The sequence below is a fragment of the Tursiops truncatus genome, chromosome 6, assembly GCF_011762595.2.
Source record: "Tursiops truncatus isolate mTurTru1 chromosome 6, mTurTru1.mat.Y, whole genome shotgun sequence".
Lineage (NCBI taxonomy): Eukaryota > Metazoa > Chordata > Mammalia > Artiodactyla > Delphinidae > Tursiops > Tursiops truncatus.
This window is the reverse complement of record NC_047039.1, coordinates 98309333-98333396: the sequence shown is the minus strand read 5'-3', so window position 1 is coordinate 98333396 and position 24064 is coordinate 98309333. Positions and strand designations below refer to the sequence as shown.

General features: G+C 45.2%; 2 protein-coding genes across 2 annotated transcripts in view; both read left to right on the top strand.

Moving 5' to 3' along the window:
- The window catches only part of ASTN2 (astrotactin 2), a 986509-nt gene that overhangs the window by 511360 nt on the left and 451085 nt on the right, over positions 1-24064 (top strand). The window lies entirely within an intron of this gene.
- LOC101329851 (small ribosomal subunit protein eS12-like) lies at positions 16158-16913 on the top strand (the record flags this gene model as incomplete). The annotated part of the gene is made up of 2 exons (XM_033858476.2): positions 16158-16479; positions 16694-16913. Coding segments are annotated over 2 exons (414 nt in total), but the record flags the coding sequence as incomplete, so codon positions are not given.

Sequence of the window (24064 nt, the reverse complement as noted above, 5' to 3'; positions counted from 1 at the left end):
ATCAGACATGAAAGGTTCTTATCAGAAAGAAAGAGGCCGGGTTTGCTCTTGGTTCTGAGCTCTTAAGAAAGAAGCCTGACCTCATGTTTATTGAGCACCTACTGCGTGCCAAGTGTTGTGCTTTTCTCGGTTTCCATTTGGAGTCTCGCATGAAGCCTGGGTCAGGGAGAGATTATGTATGGGCTGCAGTTTACAGATGCAGGAAACCAAAGGTTTGAGGTGCAAAGTGATTTCTCTACAGACACATGGTTAGTTAATAGGGGAGCTGATGCTGAACCAGCTTTTGCCTGGATTCAGAGCCATCCCTTTGCACTGTACCAGGCCTCTCGGCTGGAGGACACATGTCGGCGTAAAAGCAGAAAGCAGAGGCCTTAGACACATCATGGTGAAGACAGGATAACTACCTCCAGCTCCCAGTGGCCGGAACATCACAGACAAGCAAAGCTCCTGGAGTCAGAATGCCTGGGAATTAGTCACATCTTTGTTTTTGTTGCTGCTACTACTGCTACTACTGCTGTCATTGTTCCTAGGGAAGTTTGTATTTTGAACTCATTTTAGATTTACAGAAAGATTGCAAAGATAATACCGAGAGTGTTCATTGGCACCTCACCTATTTTCCTCTAATGTTAACATCTTACCGTGACACAGTTGTCAGAACTAAGAAACCAACATGGGTACCTTACTCTTCACGAAGCCCGAGACTTCATTTGAATTTCACCAGTTTTTCCAGTAATACCCTCTTTCTGTTTCAGAATCCAATCCAAGATATAACATTGCATTGAGTTATCGTGTCTCCTCAGTCTCCTCTGGTCTGAGACGGTTTCTCAGTCTTTACTTGGGTTTGGTTTTGTTTTTTGACCTTGACAGTCATGAGGAATACTGGTCAGGTGTTTTGTAGAATGTTCCTCGATTTGGGTCACACCATCTCTACCAGCTGTGTGACGGTGGATACATGACTCACCCTTTCTAGAATTCTCTTATCTTGCTGGGAGTATTGAATGAGATGAGGCCTGGAGAGCCCCCACTCAGGGCCGGTGTGCTCAGCCATCACAACCGTTATTTATGGGACTGATCTTATGCTCTCGCGAGTGAGGGTGCCGCGGAGTAATTCTGCATGGTAAAGTCTAGGGCAGCGGGTTGCTTTGCTCTATAATCACAGAATCCCGGAACTAGAAGGCCTAGTAGGATCATGTGGTCTGTGCAGCTTGAATGCCTATTACAGGGCACATTGCTCCGGCAATGAGGCGTGCACTAACTTAGAAGGCACCCATCCCATCCTCGAGCCGCCGGGACTGGTCTTCTTTCTCTATCCCACTTCCAGTCCGTTACAAGGCTTACAGGAACCCTAGTCCGCTCACTCTCTTACTCTGCAGAGTGACTACTTCATTCCTTCCCTTCCTGCAAACCTCTAACACAGCCTCCTGCCATCACGCTCTTAGTGGACGCCCTTGCTTTTCATGGCACTGAGAAAACACAAGTAACGAGAAGATTCGAGTCTATCAGTTTACTGGTATCTATACCCTAAACTCTGTCTTGCCTTCTTTTCTTTTATTTATTTATTTTTTTGCAGATTCAAAACATTTTATTATTAAAATGTAAACATGTATAAATTACCAAATACCAAATAGTTTATTATTGAACATTAAAGGAAAGAAACTGGCCTTTATTCTTCAAAAGTGTCACTGGCATGAAAGACAAACACAAACTGAGATTCCAGATAAAAAGAGACTAAAGAAACATGAGAACTACATGTAATATATGGTCTTGGAACAGGTCCTGTGAAACCGTGCACCTCAGATTGGGACTCGAATCCCTGTGCCGGTACTCGAACCCAGCCTAAACCCAGGTTGGGACTTGAACCCATGCGGCCGGGGCTCGAATCCAACCAAAACCCACTGTCTTCCAACTGAGATCACACGCCTGGTTTCAGGACCTAATGAAGCTCAGGTTCTTGATGTCTCATTGCAGAAAGAATTCAGTGAGAGACAAAGTGATAGGTAAGAAGTGGATTTATTTAGAGAGAAACACACTCCCCAGACAGAGTGTGGGCCATCTCAGAAGGTGAGAAAGGCACCAGGGTATGGGGTTGTCAGTTTTTATAGGGGTGGGTCATTTCATAGGCTAATGAGTGGGAGGAGTATTCCAGCTATTTCAGGAAGGGGCGGGGATTTCCAGGAGTTGGGCCACCGCCCACTTTTTGATCCTTATGGTCGGCCTTGGACCTGTCATGGCGCCTGTGGATGTGTCATTCAACTTGCTGATGTGTTACAGCGAGCATATACTGAGGCTCAAGGTCTAGTGGAAGTCAACTTGTCCGATTTGTCCGCCATCTTGGACCCATTTTGTTCTAATCAGTTTATGTCATGTCTTCAGGCTATGTCATTCTTTCAGAGGTTGTGCCCTGCCCCCATCCCTCCTGTTTCACCTGTACTGGATGGAAAATGGAAAAGACAATTATAAAGGACATAACTGGGTCAATTGAAAAACACTAGAGTATGGAAGTTAGATTTGATAAAAGTATCATATCTATGTGCAATTTCCTGAAGTTGACAACTATTCTGAGACTATTCTTGTTTTTAGGAAATACACAGTGAAACATTAAGGGTAAAGAGGCATGATGTCTGAAAACTATTGTAATAGCTCAGGAAAATAGATAACAATATGTGTGTGTGGGAGAGAGAGAGAGAGAGAGGGAGGAAGAAAACAAATGTGTCAAGATGTTACACATTGGTGAATCCGGATAAAGGATGTATTTGCCTTCTTTTATGATGGGTGTTCTCCCTGCTCCAATCTAAGTGCAAGCCCTCAACTCAAGCAGAGGTGGGTTTATCAGAAGCAAAGGGAGCCTAAGCTTCAGAGACCTTTATTTGCCTGACGCCTGTCAGTGCTAGAGGTTTCTAGGGCTTGTAGATATTTGAGGTGGAGATTGTGACATGTATACATACTGCTGTATGTAAGCATTTCAGGTAAATTATCTAAAGCGTATGGTTCTCAAGGTGGTGGAGGGCAATGTCTCAGACGTCGTGAGTTGTCAAACTTGGGGGATGGCTGCTACTGGCATCTAGAGGGTACACACCAGAGATTCTGCTAAACATCCTACAGTGCACAGGACAGCCCCCTCCAACAAAGAATTATCTGGCCCAAAATGTCAATCTTGTGCAGACTGAGAAATCCCGGCCTAAAGAAGTCTCAGAAGAAAGATACGTGCATCTTTAAAGTGTTGTTGATTTGCTATGATTTCTCTTCTCGGACTAAGTAAATATTCATGTCCATAACTGATTTTGAATTCATGATTTTGAATTCTTTTTCTCAAAAGAAGCCTCTTTGGATTGCATCAGCGCAGGTCCCACAGAATTTGGACTGTCCCTGAACTCAGGCACTGGGCTCCCTTTCCGCCATTGTAGGCTTTGCCTTTGCAGTTTCTCCCCTCTCCTGGATCATGTCCATCAATATAAACGTGTTTTCAGATCTCTCATTTTACAAGACAAGACCAAACCCTTTCCTTAACCCCTCCATAGGAATCGGGCTCCACTCCAACTCTCTGCCCTCTTTTTATAGCACAACCCCTCTAAAGAGTTACCTGTATTCACCACCTCTAGTGTCTCACCTTCCTTCTCTCTTGAATCCGCTTCCACCGGTCTCTCACCCCACCCCTTCCCTCCCAGCAACACACTCAAATCTCATTGTCAATGTCCCCAGGTGACCTTCGTCTTGCCAAATTTCAATGACCAATCCTCAGTCTCTATTTCCTGGACCCTTTTGTGTAACATAGCTAGTCACTCCTTCCTGCCAGAAACATCTTCTTTACTCTGAGACAACACTCTCTCCTGATTCTCATAGGCAGCTCTGACTCACTGGCCTCTGCTGGATCCTCCCAGCTTCCCGACCTCTAAATGTTAGAGGTCACCCCAGCACACTCCTCAACTTCTCCCTCCCACACTGATTTCATTCAGTGCCCTGGTTTTAAATGCCACATAGCTCAGCCCCAACCTCATAAATGCCTCCATTTGAATGGTTAATGGGCATCTCAAACGTTGACTGTCTGGAACCGAACTCATTATGTCCTCCACCTGCTCTTCCCACAGTCTGGCCCATCCTGGAAAAGGCACCGACGCCCACGTGCCCTATTACTCAGGCGCAAACACTTGGAGTTATCCTTGAGTAGTTCTGCCTCTCATGTCCACGTCCAAACTGTCAGCAGATCCTGTTTTGAGAATATACCTTGAAAGTACATCTACCTTAAAATATACCCACCTTGAAAATATATCCATTATTCAAAACTGTTTCAACACCCTCAGTTGACCTCCGAGTTCAAGCCAGTATCACCCTTCACCTGGGACACGGCAGAGCCTCAAGACTGGTCTCTGCTCCCCCGCCTTGCTCATCCCCACCAAGTCCATTTTCCACATAACAGCTGAAATTATCATTTAAAATAAAAATCATGTCATACCACACCCTGCTCCAATGCCACCCCCGATGACATTAACCATCTAAGCATACTTAGAATGAATCCAACATCCTTTCCACTATCAACCCTTTCTGAGCTGGCCTCTGCCAACTTCTGCTATTTCCTACCACGCCCTCACTCCCTCCCTCCATCCCTGGCCTGCTTGTTCTCCTTCTAGCACTCCAAGCTTTTGGCCTCACTATTCCCTATGTGTAGAGTACACATCTCCCAGATGTTTGTGTCTGGTTCCATTACTTCACCCAGGTCTCTTGAATCCACTTTGTACATGCATATGTTATTAATGTGTAATGCATGTATAATATTACACATGATATGATTATGTTGTTTTCAGTTCTATATACCCAGCCGCTAAAACAAGAAACAGTGGCTCCTTTGAACAAGCAGAACAGAGTGTGCCAAGTGTGTGCTAGTTACACGGTGCCTTTTCCCCACGTCCTGTTGATCCTAGCTTCCCTATGGGGCCACAAAGAACAGGGCTCTCCGTCTGCTCTGCGAGAGCCTTTAGAGAAGTGAAACCACCAAAATAAAAAGAGAAAGCTTCCTTATCCAGGCTGAGGATGGCGACGGTGATGATGATGATGATGTTTTTAACGGAGAGGAGGAGTATGTAGGTGATAGCCTCTGTTTATCAAGTCATTTATTTTATTTTATTTTTTTAACGTTTTTATTGGAGTATAATTGCTTTACAATGGTGTGTTAGTTTCTGCTTTATAACAAAGTGAATCAATTATACATATACATATGTTCCCATATCTCTTCCCTCTTGTGTCTCCCTCCCTCCCACCCTCCCTATCCCACCCATCCAGGTGGTCACAAAGCACGGAGCTGATCTCCCTGTGCTATGCGGCTGCTTCCCACTAGCTATCTATTTTATGTTTGGTAGTGTATATATATGTCCATGCCACTCTCTCGCTTTGTCACAGCTTACCCTTCCCCCTCTCCATATCCTCAAGTCCATTTTCTAGTAGGTCTGCATCTTTATTCCCGTCTTGCCCCTAGGTTCTTCTTGACCTTTTTTTTTTTTTTTTTAGATTCCATATATATGTGTTAGCATACGGTATTTGTTTTTCTCTTTCTGACTCACTTCACTCTGTATGACAGACTCTAGGTCCATCCACCTCACTACAAATAACTCAATTTAGTTTCTTTTTATGGCTGAGTAATATTCCATTGTATATATGTGCCACATCTTCTTTATCCATTCATCTGTCGATGGTCACTTAGGTTGCTTCCATGTCCTGGCTATTGTAAATAGAGCTGCAATGAACATTGTGGTGCATGACTCTTTTTGAATTATGGTTTTCTCAGGGTGTATGCCCGGTAGTGGGATTCCTGGGTCATATGGTAATTCTATTTTTAGCTTTTTAAGGAACCTCCATACTGTTCTCCGTAGTGGCTGTATCAATTTACATTCCCAACAACAATGTATGAGGGTTCCCTTTCTCCACACCCTCTCCAGCATTTATTGTTTGTAGATTTTTTGATGATGGCCATTCTGACTGGTGTGAGATGATACCTCATTGTAGTTTTGATTTGCATTTCTCTAATGATTAGTGATGTTGAGCATTCTTTCACGTGTTTGTTGGAAATCTGTATATCTTCTTTGGAGAAATGTCTATTTAGGTCTTCTGCCCATTTTTGGATTGGGTTGTTTGTTTTTTGATACTGAGCTGCATGAGCTGCTTGTAAATTTTGGAGATTAATCCTTTGTCAGTTGCTTCATTTGCAAATATTTTCTCCCATTCTGAGAGTTGTCTTTTTGTCTTGTTTATGGTTTCCTTTGCTATGCAAAAGCTTTTAAGTTTCATTAGGTCCCATTTGTTTATTTTTATTTCCATTTCTCTAAAAATCCTCAACAAAATACTAGCAAACAGAATCCAACAACACATTAAAAGGATCATGCACCATGATTAAGTGGGGTTTATCCCAGGAATGCAAGGATTCTTCAATATATGCAAATCAATCAATGTGATAAACCATATTAACAAATTGAAGGAGAAAAACCGTATGATCATCTCAACAGATGCAGAGAAAGCTTTCGGCAAAATTCAACACCCATTTATGATAAAAACCCTCCAGAATGTAGGCACAGAGGGAACTTACCTCAACATAATAAAGGCCATATATGACAAACCCACAGCCAACATCGTCCTCAATGGTGAAAAACTGAAACCATTTCCACTAAGATCAGGAACAGGACAAGGTTGCCCACTTTCACCACTATCATTCAGCATAGTTTTGGAAGTTTTTGCCACAGCAGTCAGAGAAGAAAAAGAAAAAAAAGGAATCCAGATCGGAAAAAAAGAAGTAAAGCTGTCACTGTTTGCAGGTGACATGATACTCTACACAGAGAATCCTAAAGATGCTACCAGAAAACTACTAGAGCTAATCAATGAATTTGGTAAAGTAACAGGATACAAAATTAATGCACAGAAATCTCTGGCATTCCTATACACTAATGATGAAAAATCTGAAAGTGAAATGAAGAAAACACTCCCATTTACTATTACAACAAAAACTCATTTATTTTTATATCGGGCTCTGTGCTAAGAATTTACAAACCGTTAATCCATTTACTATTCGTAATAGCTCTGTGGGGTGGTCTTTATCCCCATCTTCCAGACGAGGAAAGAGGAAAAAGGCCGGCTTGGCGAACTGCGACTTTCCTGAGCTTACAAAGCAAACAAGTGTAGGGGTGGGTACCCCTGCCCTAATCCACTTAACTCTAAAGTCTCTTTTTGTCTTATCCTAGTGCCTTTCATCTTTCTTTCCCTTTTTGAAGTTGTTAACTCCAAATTTATTAACCTAGGGAACTCCCCGGTGGTCCAGTGGTTTGGACTCCATGCTTCCACTGCAGGGGGCACAGGTCCGATCCCTGGTCGGGGAACTAAGACCCGACATGCTGTGAGGCGAGGCCAAAAAAAACAAAGAAAGGCAAATTTATTAACCCACATGATCTGTAGAAACACTGGGACGAAGGTCCATCCAGCCCCATAGCCAGTGTCCGTTCCCTGATCCCGCACGCCTCAGCCTGCACACCTTCATGCTGCAGTTTTGAAGTTCCACAGCCAGAGGTCCCTGCCTCTCAAAAAAGGGGGGTGGGGTGGGGCTGATGCCATCATCACGTGGCTAAGTACTCAGTTCCGGTGTCCTGGAGGCTGAGATCAGCCTAGTCTGTCGTTGGGTGTGGTCGCCTCCAAACAGTGCCTCCTACAGCCTTGGGTATCTGAGCGAGACAAGACCTCTGAGGGGTTTGATGGGGAAACTGAGGCCAGCGAGGGGAAGGCTTGCCCCAACCTTCTGTGTCAGTTCGTGGCAGAGCTGGGGCTTAAGGACCCAGTCCTCTGGACCCAGGGATGAAGCTCCTCCTGCAGCCCAGCATTTTTCCGTAGTGCCTACCTCTTCACCTCGGTGTCACCCTCCTTCTTCCCTCCCCTGCCATTCCTCACCACCTCCGCCACATTTTGTTTTCTGGTTCAAATGGTACTGGTCTTACTCTTACAAAACTCCTTTCTGCCAAATAGATCCCTGCGCACAGTACAGGTGTTGGTAAAGGATATTGCCCGCCATCCGTCTTTCTGAATCACACTCTGCTCCTGAAATGCAGCCATTTCTAGGGTGAAATACGGCCCCTATTTAGCCGTGTGTAACACCAGTGGGAAAGCCTGTGAAGGCAGGCCTGCTTTTCTAGACGAAGCACACACTCCCAAACAGAGGTTGGAAGATTTTCTTGGGTGTGGGCTTTGGGCGCGCTGTCACTACTTGGAGCCTGCCCAGAGACCTTTGTGTGGGGCTGCAGCTCACTCTCTGGTGCTCTTAGGGACCCAGACTAAAGGCTGAGGTATCTTTTGGGCCCCAAAGGAAGCCTGGAACTTGGGTAACTCCAACCTCCAGGCTCTAAGCGGCAGTGAGAGCAATACATTACCCAGCTCTGTGACCACAGGGCCAAGGAGAAGGGCACTGGTCCTCAAATTACTGAATTTATCACCTACTCTTATGAAACAGTCAGTGAATGCATACCCCGGGTTCCAAGGCACATTTCTCCGCTTCGCGGCCGAATGATCGTGAACAAGCCTCTTAACCTCTCTGAGTTCTCAATTTTCTCATTTATGTAAAGGGAATCATAGTACAGCTGAAAGGGTTGTTCTGAGTGTTAGATGAGAAAATGCAAGCAATGCTCTTAAAGAATGTAAACAATATTTAATAGTTGTTTAGTAATTGTTAGCACTTGTTACTATAAGTCAGTAAGAAGATTAATGAAGAAACGCTAACAGAGAAATGAAATAGAAAAATACCAAGCAGAGAATTTTCAGGCTTATAGATATTGTTATATTTATTGATATGGTAATAAGGCTCTCACTTGAAGGTATTTTTAGCTTCTTACTGATCCTTTTTTCTCTCCAGTTTCTGTCTTTCCTGAGAATTCTCACCTATATTTTTTCGTTACTTTTTTTTTTTAACATCTTAATTGGAGTATAATTGCTTTAAAATGGTATGTTAGTTTCTGCTTTATAACAAAATGAATCAGTTATACATATATCCCCATATCTCTTCCCTCTTGCGTCTTGCTCCCTCCCACCCTCCCTATCCCACCCCGCTAGGTGGTCACAAAACACTGAGCTGATCTCCCTGTGCTATGAGGCTACTTCCCACTAGCTATCTATTTTACATTTGGTAGTGTATATATGTCCATGCCACTCTCTCACTTTGTCCCAGCTTGCCCTTCCCCCTCCCCAAGTCCATTCTCTAGTAGGTCTGCATTTTTATTCCCGTCTTGCCCCTAGGTTCTTCATGACCATATTTTTATGTTTGTTTTTTAGTTTCCATGTATAGGTGTTAGCATACGGTATTTGTTTTTCTCTTTCTGACTTACTTCACTCTGTATGACAGACTAGGTTCATCCGTATCACTATAAATGACCCAATTTTGTTCCTTTTCATGGCTGAGTAATATTCCATTTATATATGTGCCACATCTTCTTTATCCATTCATCTGTCAATGGACACTTAGGTTGCTTCCATGTCCTGGCTGTTATAAATAGAGTTGCAAGGAACATTGTGGTACATGACTCTTTTTGAATTATAGTTTTCTCAGGGTATATGCCCAGTAGTGAGATTGCTGGGTCGTATGGTAGTTCTATTTTTAGTTTTTTAAGGAACCTCCATACTGTTCTCCATAGTGGCTGTATCAGTTTGCATTCCCACCAACAGTGCAAGAGGGTTCCCTTTTCTCCACACCCTCTCCAGCATTTATTGTTTGTAGATTTTTTGATGATGGCCATTCTGACTGGTGTGAGATGATATCTCATTGTAGTTTTGATTTGCATTTCTCTAATGATTAATGTTGTTGAGCATTCTTTCATGTATTTGTTGGCAATCTGTGTATCTTCTTTGGAGAAATGTCTATTTAGGTCTTCTGCCCATTTTTGGATTGGGTTGTTTGTTTTTTGATATTGAGCTGCATGAGCTGCTTGTAAATTTTGGAGATTAGTCCTTTGTCAGTTGCTTCATTTGCAAATATTTTCTCCCATTCTGAGAGTTGTCTTTTCGTCTTGTTTATGGTTTCCTTTGCTGTGCAAAAGCTTTTAAGTTTCATTAGGTCCCATTTGTTTATTTTTGTTTTTATTTCCATTTCTCTGGGAGGTGGGTCAAAAAGGATCTTGCTGTGATTTATGTCATAGGGTTTTCTGCCTATGTTTTCCTCTAAGAATTTGATAGTGTCTGGCCTTACATTTAGGTCTTTAATCCATTTTGAGTTTATTTTTGTGTATGGTGTTAGGGAGTGTTCTAATTTCATTCTTTTACATGTAGCTGTCCAGTTTTCCTAGCACCACTTATTGAAGAGGCTGTCTTTTCTCCACTGTATATTCTTGCCTCCTTTATCAAAGATAAGGTGACCATATGTGCGTGGGTTTATCTCTGGGCTTTCTACCCTGTTCCATTGATCCATATTTCTGCTTTTGTGCCAATACCATACTGTCTTGATTACTGTAGCTTTGTAGTATAGTCTGATGTCAGGGAGCCTGATTCCTCCAGGTCTGTTTTTCCTTCTCAAGATTTTCCTTACTTTTCTAAAAAGGATTTCAAGCATCCCACTAACTGAATGACCTCACATAAGACCCTCCACATTCGGATTCTGTGCTGGCATCTCTCCTTTGATCCATTTCAACCACACTCCCTAATCGACCACTATATGCCAGACTCTGGTGTATAAAAAGGAACAAGGTCCAAGGTGCATCTCCTAGAAGCTGACAGTCTATGGCGGGAAGGGGTGGTGGTGCGGGGAGGGGGGCATGGGGGAGGGATGGCCATGCAAGCAAATCATTCTTCCTGTAAGTGAAGAGGTTGTACTAGAGCAACAGTATTAAGGATGGGGCTGCCCAGACACCTGATATTGTAAGGTGGAGAGGCAACTGGGGTCCTCTGCTCACCAGAGAGAAAAGAGAGGGAAGAGTCTGGACGCATCCATGTCCTGCCCCCACCTGCTTCAATCCAAGAGAGCAGCTCTACTTTCTTCAGTTTTCTGTACCCAGATCCCGGAAAAATTATAGCTTGAATAGAATGTTTTGCTGCCAGTTTTATTTTTATTTTTTTAAACATTGAACAAAAAGCTTCCTTTCGTCCCTTTGTGGGCTGACATCCCAGGATTTGCTCCCAGATGTGTCTGCTTTACACATCATTCACTTTGCTCCTTATCATGTGTGCTATTGAGTTAGCTCACGTGGGCCTGGCAGGCCGTCTCCTTGTGTCGCCTGTGAGCTCTGTGGGGGCAGGGTCCCTGCAGCCTCCCCTGGTTATCCCCAGCCTCCGAGCAGAGCCAGCCATACAGGAGGTGTCCCCTGCACTTTGGCCGACATCTGAGGGTTGGCTGGTCAGTGGAGAACAGAGATCTGCTTTTTCTGTGTGCCTGTGATGGATGGGAGTGAAAAGCTGTAAAGGATGAAAGAAAGCTCTAGAGAGACAGGTTTAAGTTCAAGGGCAGATAGTATTTCCTGCATGTCTCCTCACGAGGACGTGTGATTCCTAGACCCTTAAAGCAAAGAAGACTGGGCACACGCTCAGTTCCACGTTCCCTTGCCCATGCCTCTGGGTGCTCTGGCCATTGTGAATGGTGAGGTACCACCTCCTCTTCCAAGGAAGCTGAATTTGAGCCTCACCTTCCAGGCTGTTACGAAGGCACAGGTCTCCCCTGCTGTCCAAAAGTAGAGCATTCCTATGAAACCTTTCATAAGCTGAAATGGTGTAAAGTGAAGAAGCGATCACCTTAGGACACATGTTGCTAACGGATGCAGAGAATAAATCACAGAGGCTCACAGACACAGTTCAGAGCTCTGGCGGCTTGATGCTGAGATGCTGAGCGTAGTTCCAACGTAAGGAGCTTGGTGGTGCCTGTCTCACTGCTCAGGGTGCGAGCTGCTTCTAGAAGGCTCCCTGCAAAACAAACACTGAACGCTGTTTTTCCTTTTCGCCTTTTGCAAAAATGAAAATCCTCTTCGGATTTCTTTCGATTGCTGAAAAGAGGTGCGAATGTGGGTCTTTCGTAAAAGCGAACTGGCGTAAAGCGAACTTTTGAAAAGCGGGGGACACCTGTATACTTGTCAGTTGAGTAGGATAAAACACATTTATTGAGTGTCTTACTTTAACGTATAACTTTCTAATGCTTCATCTCATTATGCCCGGGTTTCCAGCTGTCCTCTTGAACGTGGGGGTGGGCAGGTCTGCTTAGGAAGACAAGGCGAGCACCTGAGTGGGAGGCCTGGCCTTGCACACCTGCACTCACGCAGAGTTCCCTTCCGCACGAGAGGAGGCAGGGGCCCCCGGGAGAGGAGAAAGACTGTGTGTTGGGGTGCGTGAGGGGCCATCCAGCATTCAGGGCGCGTCACTTGCCTGGTGGATTCACGGAGGCTTCGTCTCCTTTTATATGCTGTGCACGTCTTGGTAAAGTGCTAAATGTTTTGTGCCGGCACAAACGCCCCTTTTGTGTCACTCCAGCTCCTGCTGGTGGCTCTTCGCAGCCCACAATAAGTTGTACATTTATTTCCGCTAGGACTTTTCAAAAAGGAACACGCGCTCTGCTGTACAAGAAAAATCTGTCTCTCCCACCTACCCACACCCCCTCCCCCAGAAGTGAAGCCCAAAGATTAGCTCCCTGGGTGGTCTTTTTAGTCTCCTGAAATAACCCGGACTCCGAGGAAGGAGGTGGTGTTAGGTGGCTTCCAAGATGGGGAAGGTTTCCGGACTCCGAGGAAGGAGGTGGTGTTAGGTGGCTTCCAAGATGGGGAAGGTTTCGAAGGCTGGGCTTGCTCCCCATTTTTTGCAAAAACAGGGCGTAGAGGGGTCTTTAGAGGGCTGGGCGAGAGTTATCTTGGAGGACAGTGCTGGAGACGTTTGGCTTGGGCCTCGTAGTCTCACTGCAAACACAGAGCTCTGACATTACCTCCAAATTGAGTTCTGGAGCATTTAGTCCCAGAAAAGCACTGGAGGACTGAAAGATGTTCATCACACGGCCTGGATCTCGAGTTTATTTTTATAATCCTGTTTGTTATGTGAATTTTTGAAGAGATGGAAGAGGCCCAGACCTTTCTGCTGTAGAGAACGGATATAGATCCTACTCAACAGGCAGATTGATAACAGACACTCCTTAGCACTTAAACTATGCCAGACCCTGTTCTGAGTGCTTTACACATATTAATTGGTGAAATCTCTGCAATTCCAATGCCTGGGGTAGGTGATGTCATTATTCCCATTTTACAGATGAGGAAACTGAGGCCCAGAGAGCTTAAGTAACTTGTTGGAGGTCCTACAGCTAGTAAGTGACATAGCCAAGATGGAGGAGCAGGCAGTCTGGCCCCCCAGGATGAGGTCTCAACCACAGCATGGTCTGGCCTCTTGGAGATGAACAGCCTCACCCCCTAACCAGTGTCTGAGTAGAGTCATGCTGTCCCACCTGTCACCTCTTGGTTATATCCCAGACTCTCAGGGTCCTAAGAAGAAACCATCATACGGCCACATAAGAGTACCTGCCCCTACAACATAGGAGGCTCATTCAGCCTTAACCCTTGGTGCTCCTGTGTCCTGGAGAGACACAGATTTCCCCCAGTTATTCACATCCTTGTTATGTATGCCAGGCCCTGTGGTAGACACTGGAGCTTCAGCAAAGGCACGAGAATCCCTGTGCCTGTCCTCACCTCGTGCAGGCGAAGGAGAGGGCTGGAAGGCACTCACCTTCTGGTGTGATGCTGGCCAGGATGGTAGAGGGATGGGTACCCTGGGGCACGCAGCAGAAATCCCACCCATGGGAGGCTGATGGGGGCTTCTAGATGCAATTAATAATTAATTATTGAGACTCAAACAATTACCAGGCACTAGTGAAGCCAAAAGCAGAGGGAGGGAGGGTGGCGAACAGTGTTCCTGGCAGAGACCCGGAGGCAGGTGAGAGCCTGTCCCTTCTTGACTGTCAGCCATGCCCGTCCCTGGTGAGCCCATCCACAGGGGCACCTGCCTGGTCATGCAAGCAAAGAGGCTTTTGAGACTTATTTCCTTTGGGCTCCAGACCTCTGCATGGAAGGAAAAGAATATCAAACTAGTCTTATGACTGTCCCATACCACACCCTGATCTGAACTCTCTAACTGTGTCATCTCATTTAACCCTTCTCACAAGGAACCTGAGGCCCAGAGAGGGAATTTGTCTCCTGTCCAGGAAGAGGAAGAGGTGGGCTTGGCATGGAGGTCGGGATATTGCCAAGCCTGGGCCTCTCACACCAGTGCCCTGACATCTGACCTGCCTTTGAGGAGTGATTTCAATGCTACCAGGAAATCCCTGACTGCAGAATTCCAGTTTAGTCCTGGTGGTCTGGCTGAGGCGACACTGTTGTCCTGATCAGTTATTTTGTTCATTAACCTATATATAACTGGGCAAGGTTCAGTGCGAGTGAGTCAGCCATTCTATGCAAGTCAGCTGGAGTGGTTCACCTAGGGCGAGAGGAGCTCCACTTTCAAGATGGCATTCAAGTTGGTGCTCGCTGCCAGCTGGGAGCTCAGATGGGGCTGCAGGTTGAGGGACCCAGTAACTTCAGCTGGGCCTCTCCATGGACTGCTTGGGTTCCCACACAGTATGGTGGTCGAGTTCCAAGAGAGCAAGGTGCATGGGATGGCATTTTATGACCTAACCCTGGATGTCACAGAGCATCATTTCTACTGTACTTTATTGGTTGACGGACACAGTCGTCCACATCAAGCCAGTTTCAAGGAAAAGAGATAGAGAGCCTAGCATTCAATGAAAAGAGTGCCAAGGTCACCTTGGAAGAAGTGCGTGTGGGATGGGAGATAGTGTTGTGGCTATCTTTGGAAAATACAATCTATCACAAATATTTACTATTTACTAGGCACTGCTCTAGATGCTAAGTATACTCCAGAAAAGAAAACAAAGACCCCTGCCATCACGGACCTTATATTCAAGCAGAGAGGGGTCGGGGGGTGGGGGGAGACAGACAATAACATGGCAAATAAATAAAGCATGTAGTAAGTTAGAGGTGATAAGTGCTGTTTAAAAAAGAGCAGGATAAGGGGGTCTGGAGTGTGCGGTGAGAGTAGCAATTTTTTTTATATAGCAAATTCTTATTAGTTACCTGTTTTATACATATTAGTGTATATATGTCGATCCCAGTCTCCCAATTCATCCCACCACCATCACCCCCCACCCCCCTTGGTGTCCATACATTTGTTCTCTACATCTGTGTCTCTATTTCTGCCTTGCAAACTGGTTCATCTATAGCATTTTTCTAGATTCCACATATATGCGTTAATATATTTGTTATTCTCTTTCTGTCTTACTTCACTCTGTACAACAGTCTCTAGGTCCATCCACGTCTCTACAAGTGACCCAATTTTGTTCCTTTTTATGGCTGAGTAATATTCCATTGTATATATGTGCCACGTGTTCTTTATCCATTCATCTGCCGATGGGCTTTAGGTTGCTTCCATGATGTGGCTATTGTAAATAGTGCTGCAGTGAACACTGGGGTGCATGTGTCTCTTTGAATTATAGTTTTCTCTGGGTATACGCCCAGTAGTGGGATTGCTGGGTCATATGGTAAGAGAGTAGCATATTTAAATAACATAATCAGAGAGGTTTTCCCAAGAATATGTCATTTGAACAATAAAGTGAAATGAGAAGAGAGAATGAGTGTGTGTATATCTGGGGAAAGAACATTCCCAGAAGAAGGAACTACCAGTGCAAAGGCCCCGAGGCACAGAATGCCTGAAGTATTTGAAGAATGATGAGATCAGTGTTCCTGCGGTAGGAAGTGAGAAGAGCTATAAGAGGGGATGTGAAAGGAGCAGTAGGTGGTCAGGTCATAGAACTTTAACTTTTACTCTGAAAGAAATGGAAAGCTATTGGAGGATCCTGAAAAAAAGAGAAACACGATCTAACCAAATTTTCAAAGGGAACACTGTGGCTGCTTTGTTGAGAACAGACTGTAGGGGAGGGAGGTCGGAGGTGAGGAGGACAGGTAGAAGACTACTGCAGTAATCCAGGTGAGAGGTGATGGTGGCCTGGGCCGGGTTTAGATTCAGGAAGCATTTTGAAGTTCATATCTCCTTAAAGAGAGAAAGGGATCTTCCCCTGCCGCCTCGGAGTTGCGCGGAGGCGGAGGCTGGGTGCACTCAAGGTTCAGCTCCACCCGTAACCCAACGCCCTGGCCGAGGAAGGCATTGCTGCCGGACGTGTAATGGACGTTAATACTGCGCTGCAAGAGGTGCTGAAGACCGCCGTCATCCACGATGGCCTAGCACGTGGAATTCGGGAAGCTGCCAGAGCCTTAGACAAGCGCCAAGCGCATCTCTGTGTGCTTGCATCCAACTGCGATGAGCCTATATGTGTCAAGTTGGTGGAGGCCCTTTGTGCCGAGCACCAGACCCACCTGATTAAGATTGATGACCACAAGAAACTAGGGGAATGGGTAGGCCTCTGTAAAAGTGACAGAGGGGGGCTTCCCTGGTGGCGCAGTGGTTGAGAGTCCGCCTGCCGATGCAGGGGACTCGAGTTCGTGCCCCGGTCCGGGAAGATCCCACATGCCGCGGAGCGGCTGGGCCCGTGAGCCATGGCCGCTGAGCCTGTGCGTCCGGAGCCTGTGCTCCGCAACGGGAGAGGCCACGACAGTGAGAGGCCTGCGTACCGCCAAAAAAAAAAAAAAAAAGTGACAGAGGGGGAGACCCCATCAAGCGGTTAGCTGCAGTTGCGCGTTGGTTAAGGACTATGGCAAAGAGGCTCAGGCCGGGGATGCCCCTGAGGGGCACTTCCAGTGCAAGAAATGATCAAATACAAAAACCGGGCTCTTGTTCCTCAAAAAAAAAAAAAAAAAAAAGAGAGAGAAAGGTAGGTGTCAAGCACGATTCCATAGCACACCCTTATCTGTCCTGTGACATTGGCTAGTCTTTGCAGAGGGAAGAAGGTGGGCTTCTTGTCTTGGCTCACCCTGAGCCCCCTTTCTTGAGAAACGATTCTTATTCTTTCAGATAATTTCATTGGACTCTTTTTTGTTCCCCGCAACTTGTACTTTAAGCAGTTGGGTGCGGTGTCCTACCCACTTCCTGGGGAATGGTAGCCCTATACAATGCTCTGGGACTGTGGTTTCTGTGGTGTATCAATGGGGAAAAGGCTGCCTTTATTTTTTTCCCCTTCTGAATATTTACAACGTGCACTTCCTCTGAAAAGTCCTGAAGTAAAGACCTTGTTTAACTTAGTTCAGCACATCATTTCTCAAATATATTAGACTCCAGGAAGTTTTTCCATTAGCATGCTTCCTCGGAACAATTTGGGAAAAGCTGATCTTATTTCAGTGACCTTCCTCCAAGGAGGAGATCATCAAAGCAGCCAGGTCTCAGTTATCTGCGTGACTTGGAGCTGCCTGTCCCAAACCAGTTTGCCAGGCTGCTCTGGCCTTTCTGGCCTCCTGCCTGCAGTCTCCTCACCTTTGAGGTCCTGCAGAGGCTGCCCTTTGCTGGGACAGTGCTGCCCCATCCACATCGCTGTCTGCACTGAGATGTCCTGTGCAGGAACGCTTAAGAGTCAGCACCCCGAAGTTGTCCCTGACTCTCCCATTTGTTCCTACAATCATTTATGGGCACTTATTCTATGATGCTGAGCTGTTAGAAGATGCAGAGATGAATCCAAGCTGGGTCTTGCTCTCAAGGTGATTCAGGTACATCAGTAGCAGTCATGTAAGGGGAGCTAAAGTAAGAATTGCTATAGGAATAATGCAGCTTTAAACACACACACACACACACACACACACACACACACACACACACACACACACACACACACACACACACACACACACACACACACACACACAATATCAGTAACCAGAAGAGGGTTTGGGATTCAGAACTTGCAAATTATAGCCACTATGTTTGACCTTGGACACATTTTTTCACACTTCTATCATGGTTTTCAAGAAATCCACAAGAAAAATCTTCATTTGATGTAGTAAATAGTTTTACCGCCTGGCCAGCCTAAGGCAAAGAAACCCTAAAGAATAGAACCAGACTGCCGGTTCCCTCACAGTGTGTCGTAAATGTACTGTCCCCTCCCACTTGCTTCCTGTGGAGCCTTAGAACCTAAAGGAGGTGTGGGTGGAGGGGAGAAGAGGAAGGAGAGACGGGGTAGAGGGAGGAGGGGGCAGGCAAGGAACGCTGAGGCTGGTGGTGAGAGACTTTTCCTACTGGAGACTCACCCTTGGGACTTTGTGATGGAAACTATTCTAGAAACTGCTGGAGGCTCCTACCCTCCCTAGCTGGGGGTAGCCTTGAGGGGTTGCACTGGTGGCCAGGTGTCCCATCCTCTTCCTCAATCATCTTGTAGGATTAGCTAGTATGAATGGTGAATCTCCTGCCTTAAAGAATGGAGCATTTCACAGGGCTCTATTTTTTTTTTTTCTCTGATTGTGTTTAAACTTTCTGTTTCTGAGGATTAAGCCCAAGGAATACAGCCCAGGAAAATCTCTGAAAATGAGTTCTCTCTCTATAAATCAATAACAAGGAAACGTAGACCCTCAGAAGCCAAGAACATGATAACGGAGAGAGGTGTCCAAAAGCAGAGCCCCTAGAAAATGGTGACCCCCACCCCTCCCTGCTAACATTCTTCCACACTCACTGAGCCTTGGTTTCTTCATCCATAAAATGGGAGTATGGATGCTTAGTTCTCAGGGTTGCCATGAGGATTAGATGAAAACCCAGCATGGTCCCTGGTAATTAATGTTGCTCTGTAAATGGTAGCTGTCGTCAGCATCATGGTCATTGTTGTGGAGGGAGGAGGTATCCATGAAGACTACATGGAGAAAATGACATCAAGGAAAATAGGATGTAGGCATGTGAACATTATGGGAAACGATGGAATTCCAGGCGGAGGACTAGCCTAGTAGAAGCACAAGGTCCTGAAAGCTTAAGGCACTCTTACAGAAGATACTCCCCTGCGCTGACAGCTTCTCCTGTGTGGACTTAACCCCGGCAGTTCTAACTCAGGGTCATTGAATGACACTTTGACTTTGATCCCACTGCTGGTGTTGTCCTTGTGAAGTGGCCCCTCTTTAATACTCATTGATACCCACAAAGCAAGGCAAAGGACGTGTTCCAGTTCAGCTGAAACCTTGCTCAGTTAAAACCCTGACTGACACGATGACAATTAGAAAAACTTTAAAAAACTCATTAATTCTGAATCCATTAAATCAGTTTCCTGACTCCATGGAGACTAGGAAGGGACTTCACCTTTTAATTCATTAAAGGAGTGATTTTTTTTCAAGTGTAAGAAACAGCAAGAAAATGCATGTCCTGTTTTCCAGGGTGCAGGGAACAAGTAATATGTGAATGTAAATTATGCCCCAGACAGGAGACACTATTGACTACTTTTTGGCGCTCAGCTTTGCAAAGTCCATTTTGCAACTGGGGAGTCAGAGACTCTCAGCAGAGAGGTTATCTGCTAGGATTACTAGGTCTGATTCCATTTTCCAAACTCTTTCCACATTATCACGTTGTCTTCTGTGATAACCAGACTGTGTACTAGACATTTCTCATTTTTAGAGTTGACTGTAAAATGCATGATTCGATTCTGCTTTTGTCAATTAGAACAATATCACTAAAGCTAAAACCACCCTGACTGTCCCACCCACATTCACCATTGCTAGTCCCATCCTTTCTCTATTTCTGAGTTTCTCTCCTCAAAATTAGCCACTCGTGTAAATGCGGTTTTAATCTTTCCAACATAACTTTAAATGAGTTTGTTGTCGCTTTTCAGTCCTTTAAAAATACTTTTCCATATATGTCACCTACCCAAAGGAAAGCTCTAATGTGTGCATGTTTTCTTAAATGGTGTCATACTATATATAACATTCTGCATCTTGCTTTTTCCCTCAGAAATATTTTTTGAGCTCTACCCATGTTGACACATATAGAGTCAGTCCATTCCTTTTAACTGCAGGAGAACATTCCAGCACATGAATATACCATTTTTATTCCACAGTGCCCTGACTGAAGGTTATTTAGGTTGTTTCCAATGCTTTGCTGTCACAAACAGTGCCTCGGTGATCACCTTGTACACGTATATCTGTGTGTGTTATGTTTGCACCCTTGAAAAGCTCACACTTAAAAGCTAACAGGTGGAATGCTCGTTCTAGATCATTTTTATCTGTGTGAGAAGCAGTTTCCTGAAGGGCCTCTGATCCTGGGATCTGGGTTGACCATCTGGTTTACAGAGTTACTGACAGTCTTGGAGGGAATGTAAAGATTCAGACCTCTCCTTTTAAAGTTAGATTCTGATGCCCAGAGAGACGAAGGGACTTGACCGTGGTTGCAGTACCCAGAGCTCCTCCTTGCATGTGCTCAGCGAGCTTTACTGCTTACCTGTGTCCTTCCCATCTCCTCTTGCCTCTCGGCAGCGGTCACCTACATCTTCAGGTATGCGCTACACCTGACTCTCTCTGCCTTCGGGCTTTAGAAGAAACTTGGGTGGGGGCGGTGGTAGGAGTAATACCCTCAAAAAATCGCGCAACCCTCAACAAATGACAGACAGGAAGCTGGCGGAAAAATACCCCAGGTTCCTTGCCCCTTGGTGGAAAGATTCTAGGTGCCTCCTACCCAGCCTCTGACAGACTCCAGCAAGACTGCAACCATTTCCCATATGGTGACCCACTTATTAACACACTCTTGTTAGCTTTCCTCCCTCCCTTGTCTCTCTCACGTCCCAGCCCCTCACCTGCTTCCTGGGATCACCTCCCAAATCAACTACCTGCACCCAAATCCTTGTCTCAAGGTCTGCTCTTCACGGAACTCAAAGACCGCATCTGTATGCCAGGGTCTGTGCCAGGCAGAAGAGGATACAAGAAATGAATAATATATGATTCACTGCTCTTAACGAGTCACAAGCCAGTGACCCAGGTCTTCTGACTCTCAGTGCAGTGCTCTTTGTGCTGTGCATATCTGTGCATTTTAATTCAATGACATTCTTTAAAAAAAAAAAGCAACCAGTCTTCCCAGCAATCCGTCTGACTAAATGAAGTTTTATTGTAATAAGTTAATTCCACTGCTTTTTTTTTTAATAGTAAAGACCTGACTAAAATATTAATCCTTAAACTCAGACCTTCACTGGATGCCAAGCAGTTTCCCCGACGTGCTGTCGCCATCTCCATTTTTCTGATATATATGTTTCTCCTCCCTCTGTTCTTAGGAAATGTTGATGTTCAGTTCACCCTGATCAGTGTTTAGCTCTTCTGGTCAATTTATCTTATTTATTGACCTGAGCAGAAAATCAATGTAGTCTTCATTTAACGTCCTGTTTAATTCGGGAGAATTGGATTCTGTGGAAACTGTGCCCAAACTACTAGAACCTTGATAGGGTACCATCTACTCCAGAGAGCCTTCCAGGGTCCAGCCTTAACTGACCTCCTCTCCTACCCCCTCCCTGTTTCCACTCCCACCCCTTTAAAAACAGAGACGGTCAAGACCAGATTTGCGTGCTTAGTAAGTACAAATGGATGTAAAGTTTGCTTTCAGAACGGGCTGGGTCTCCGAGATCTCTGCCCGAAGACTCCCTTCTCGCGGGGCCGCTTTCATAAATGCACAGGGAGGCAAAATGCCTTTGCCATAAATAAATAACGTGACCAAGAACACTTCGGAAAAGCTGGTTGCTTTCACATTCTAACAACTGCTGGCGAGCCTCAGGTCCAAAACTGCTGCAGGAGTTTTCCTTTCAAACAGACCTCGAATCCTAACCCCAGCTCCTCCCTGATTAACTGAGACTTTGGCGAATTACTTTCCCCCTCTGAACTTCTGTTTGCTCACCTGTAAAAGGAGGCATCGAGGATATTGTTGTCAGAATAACAGAAAATACCCCTGACACTCACATCAGGGCACTGGGCTCCTACTGGGTGTTTTTTTGTTTTTTTTTTTTTTTTTGCGGTACGCGGGCCTCTCACTGCTGTGGCCTCTCCCGTTGCGGAGCACAGGCTCCGGACCCGCAGGCTCAGCGGCCATGGCTCACGGGCCCAGCCGCTCCGCGGTATAGTGGGATCTTCCTGGACCGGGGCACGAACCCGCGTCCCCTGCATCGGCAGGCGGACTCTCAACCACTGCGCCACCAGGGAAGCCCGAGTCATTGTATTTTTAAAAAGAACTTATATTTCTTTTGGTCACCTTCAAATATCAGTGATCATTCAACACATGTTCCTACTTACCATTTTCTTTTGAAAACGAAGAGTAAAGCCCAATTTATCCCCAATTCCTGGGCAGAAAGGGGGCCCACGTGTTTTCTTTCTAGAAACTGGCAGGTAAATGTCTGTCTTGGCATTGGGATCCCCCTTTAGCCTGTGTCTGAGCAGAGCCTGCATGGAAGAGGCTTTTGGTCAGTATCTGACTGAAGTAAGGAAGTAGGGATGGCTGGTTGTTGCTGCCCTGGAGTGAAAAATATGAATTTCTGGAAAACAATGAACAATTGCAATATTTGGGACACATTATACTTTAAAAAAAAAAGTCTGTTTATTTGAAATTCAAATTTACCTGATGTCCTGAATTTTTATTTGCTAAATCTGGCACCCCTAATATGAGGTGGTCATCCAATGACATTGAGCTGGTGACATTTGAGCCAAGAGGCTGTCTGGGGAAAGAGCATTTGTGCTTGGATCAAAGATCGCACGATAACAATTGTAGCTCTCGAGGCAGCGGGATTAACGGATTTGTTTTTCTTTTTACTTTTCAGTGTTTTCTAAACATCTTAAAACAGCAATGTATGACTTTTCTAATAATAAAAAAAAAAAAAATTGAGGGCTTCCCTGGTGGCGCAGTGGTTGAGAGTCCGCCTGCCGATGCAGGGGACGCGGATTCGTGCCCCGGTCCGGGAAGATCCCACTATGCCGCGGAGCGGCTGGGCCCGTGAGCCATGGCCGCTGAGCCTGCGCGTCTGGAGCCTGTGCTCCGCAACGGGAGAGGCCACAACAGTGAGAGGCCCGCGTACCGCAAAAAGAAAAAAAAGAAAAAAAAATTTGGTTGAAAGTCAGTGAGCTGGATAGGGTATAGCCTGGCCCGACCAGGATTGACATATAGCTTTATCCATCTTCTTTCCTTTGCTTCCTGCAGACCAGGCCCTCAGTCACCCCACCCAGTTTAACCAGCCCCCTCCCCTTTGCCTCTTTAACAAACCGTCTACCCGCAGACCACGTAACCGACCGTAAATGTCTGTATATGAGGGCAGCACCTACTCCACAAATTCACCGGACAAAGGAGGCTGTCACCTTGAGTATGGCTTTCTCACACATAAAGGGTATTTTTGCAACTGATTTCTTTTAAACAACAACTGCTTAGGGGAAGATACATTAGACTAGATCAGGAATTATAGGTGAAGAGTTGGAATAAAGTAGTTTTGTTCAAAAAGAGTAGGCAAGAGCAGTAATTCTAAATGTATTATTATGTGCAATAGGAGATTTTAAACAGGTAGGGGTATTACTAAAGTAATACATGAAATACTCTAGATATGTGACTGGTTCCTTTACAGTTCTAAGTCAAGTTTATATTTTCAGGCAAATCAAATAACTCTTCTCAGGAAGGTGGTGGTGAATTTCCTTATATTCAGTAATACGTGGGGAAGGGCTTGCTAGACACTGAATACTGCAGACTTTTCCATCTTAGCTGTTACAGTAAATAACAGCTAAGGGACTTCTAGGGGTTAAGACTAGGCGTTTCCACTATGGGAGGCATGGCTTCGATCACTGGTCTGGGAACTAAGATCCTAATTTTTTGCCACATGGTGCAAAAAAAAAAAAAATAACAGCTAACATGTCTTGAATACTTACTTTGTGACCAGTTCTAAATGCTTTGTCTGTGTTAATGCATTTTATGCTTAGAGCAACCCCATGTCCAGGGTGATATTGTTACTTCTGTTTCACAGTTAAGATCTTAGGCAGTCTGGTTCCAGAGCCTGCACTTAAAAAAAAAAAAAAATATATATATATATATATATATATATATGGAAAATATCAAACATATACAAAAGTAGCTGGAGTAACCTCACCTCATAGCTCAGAGCCCAGCTGTCAATCAAGTGGTA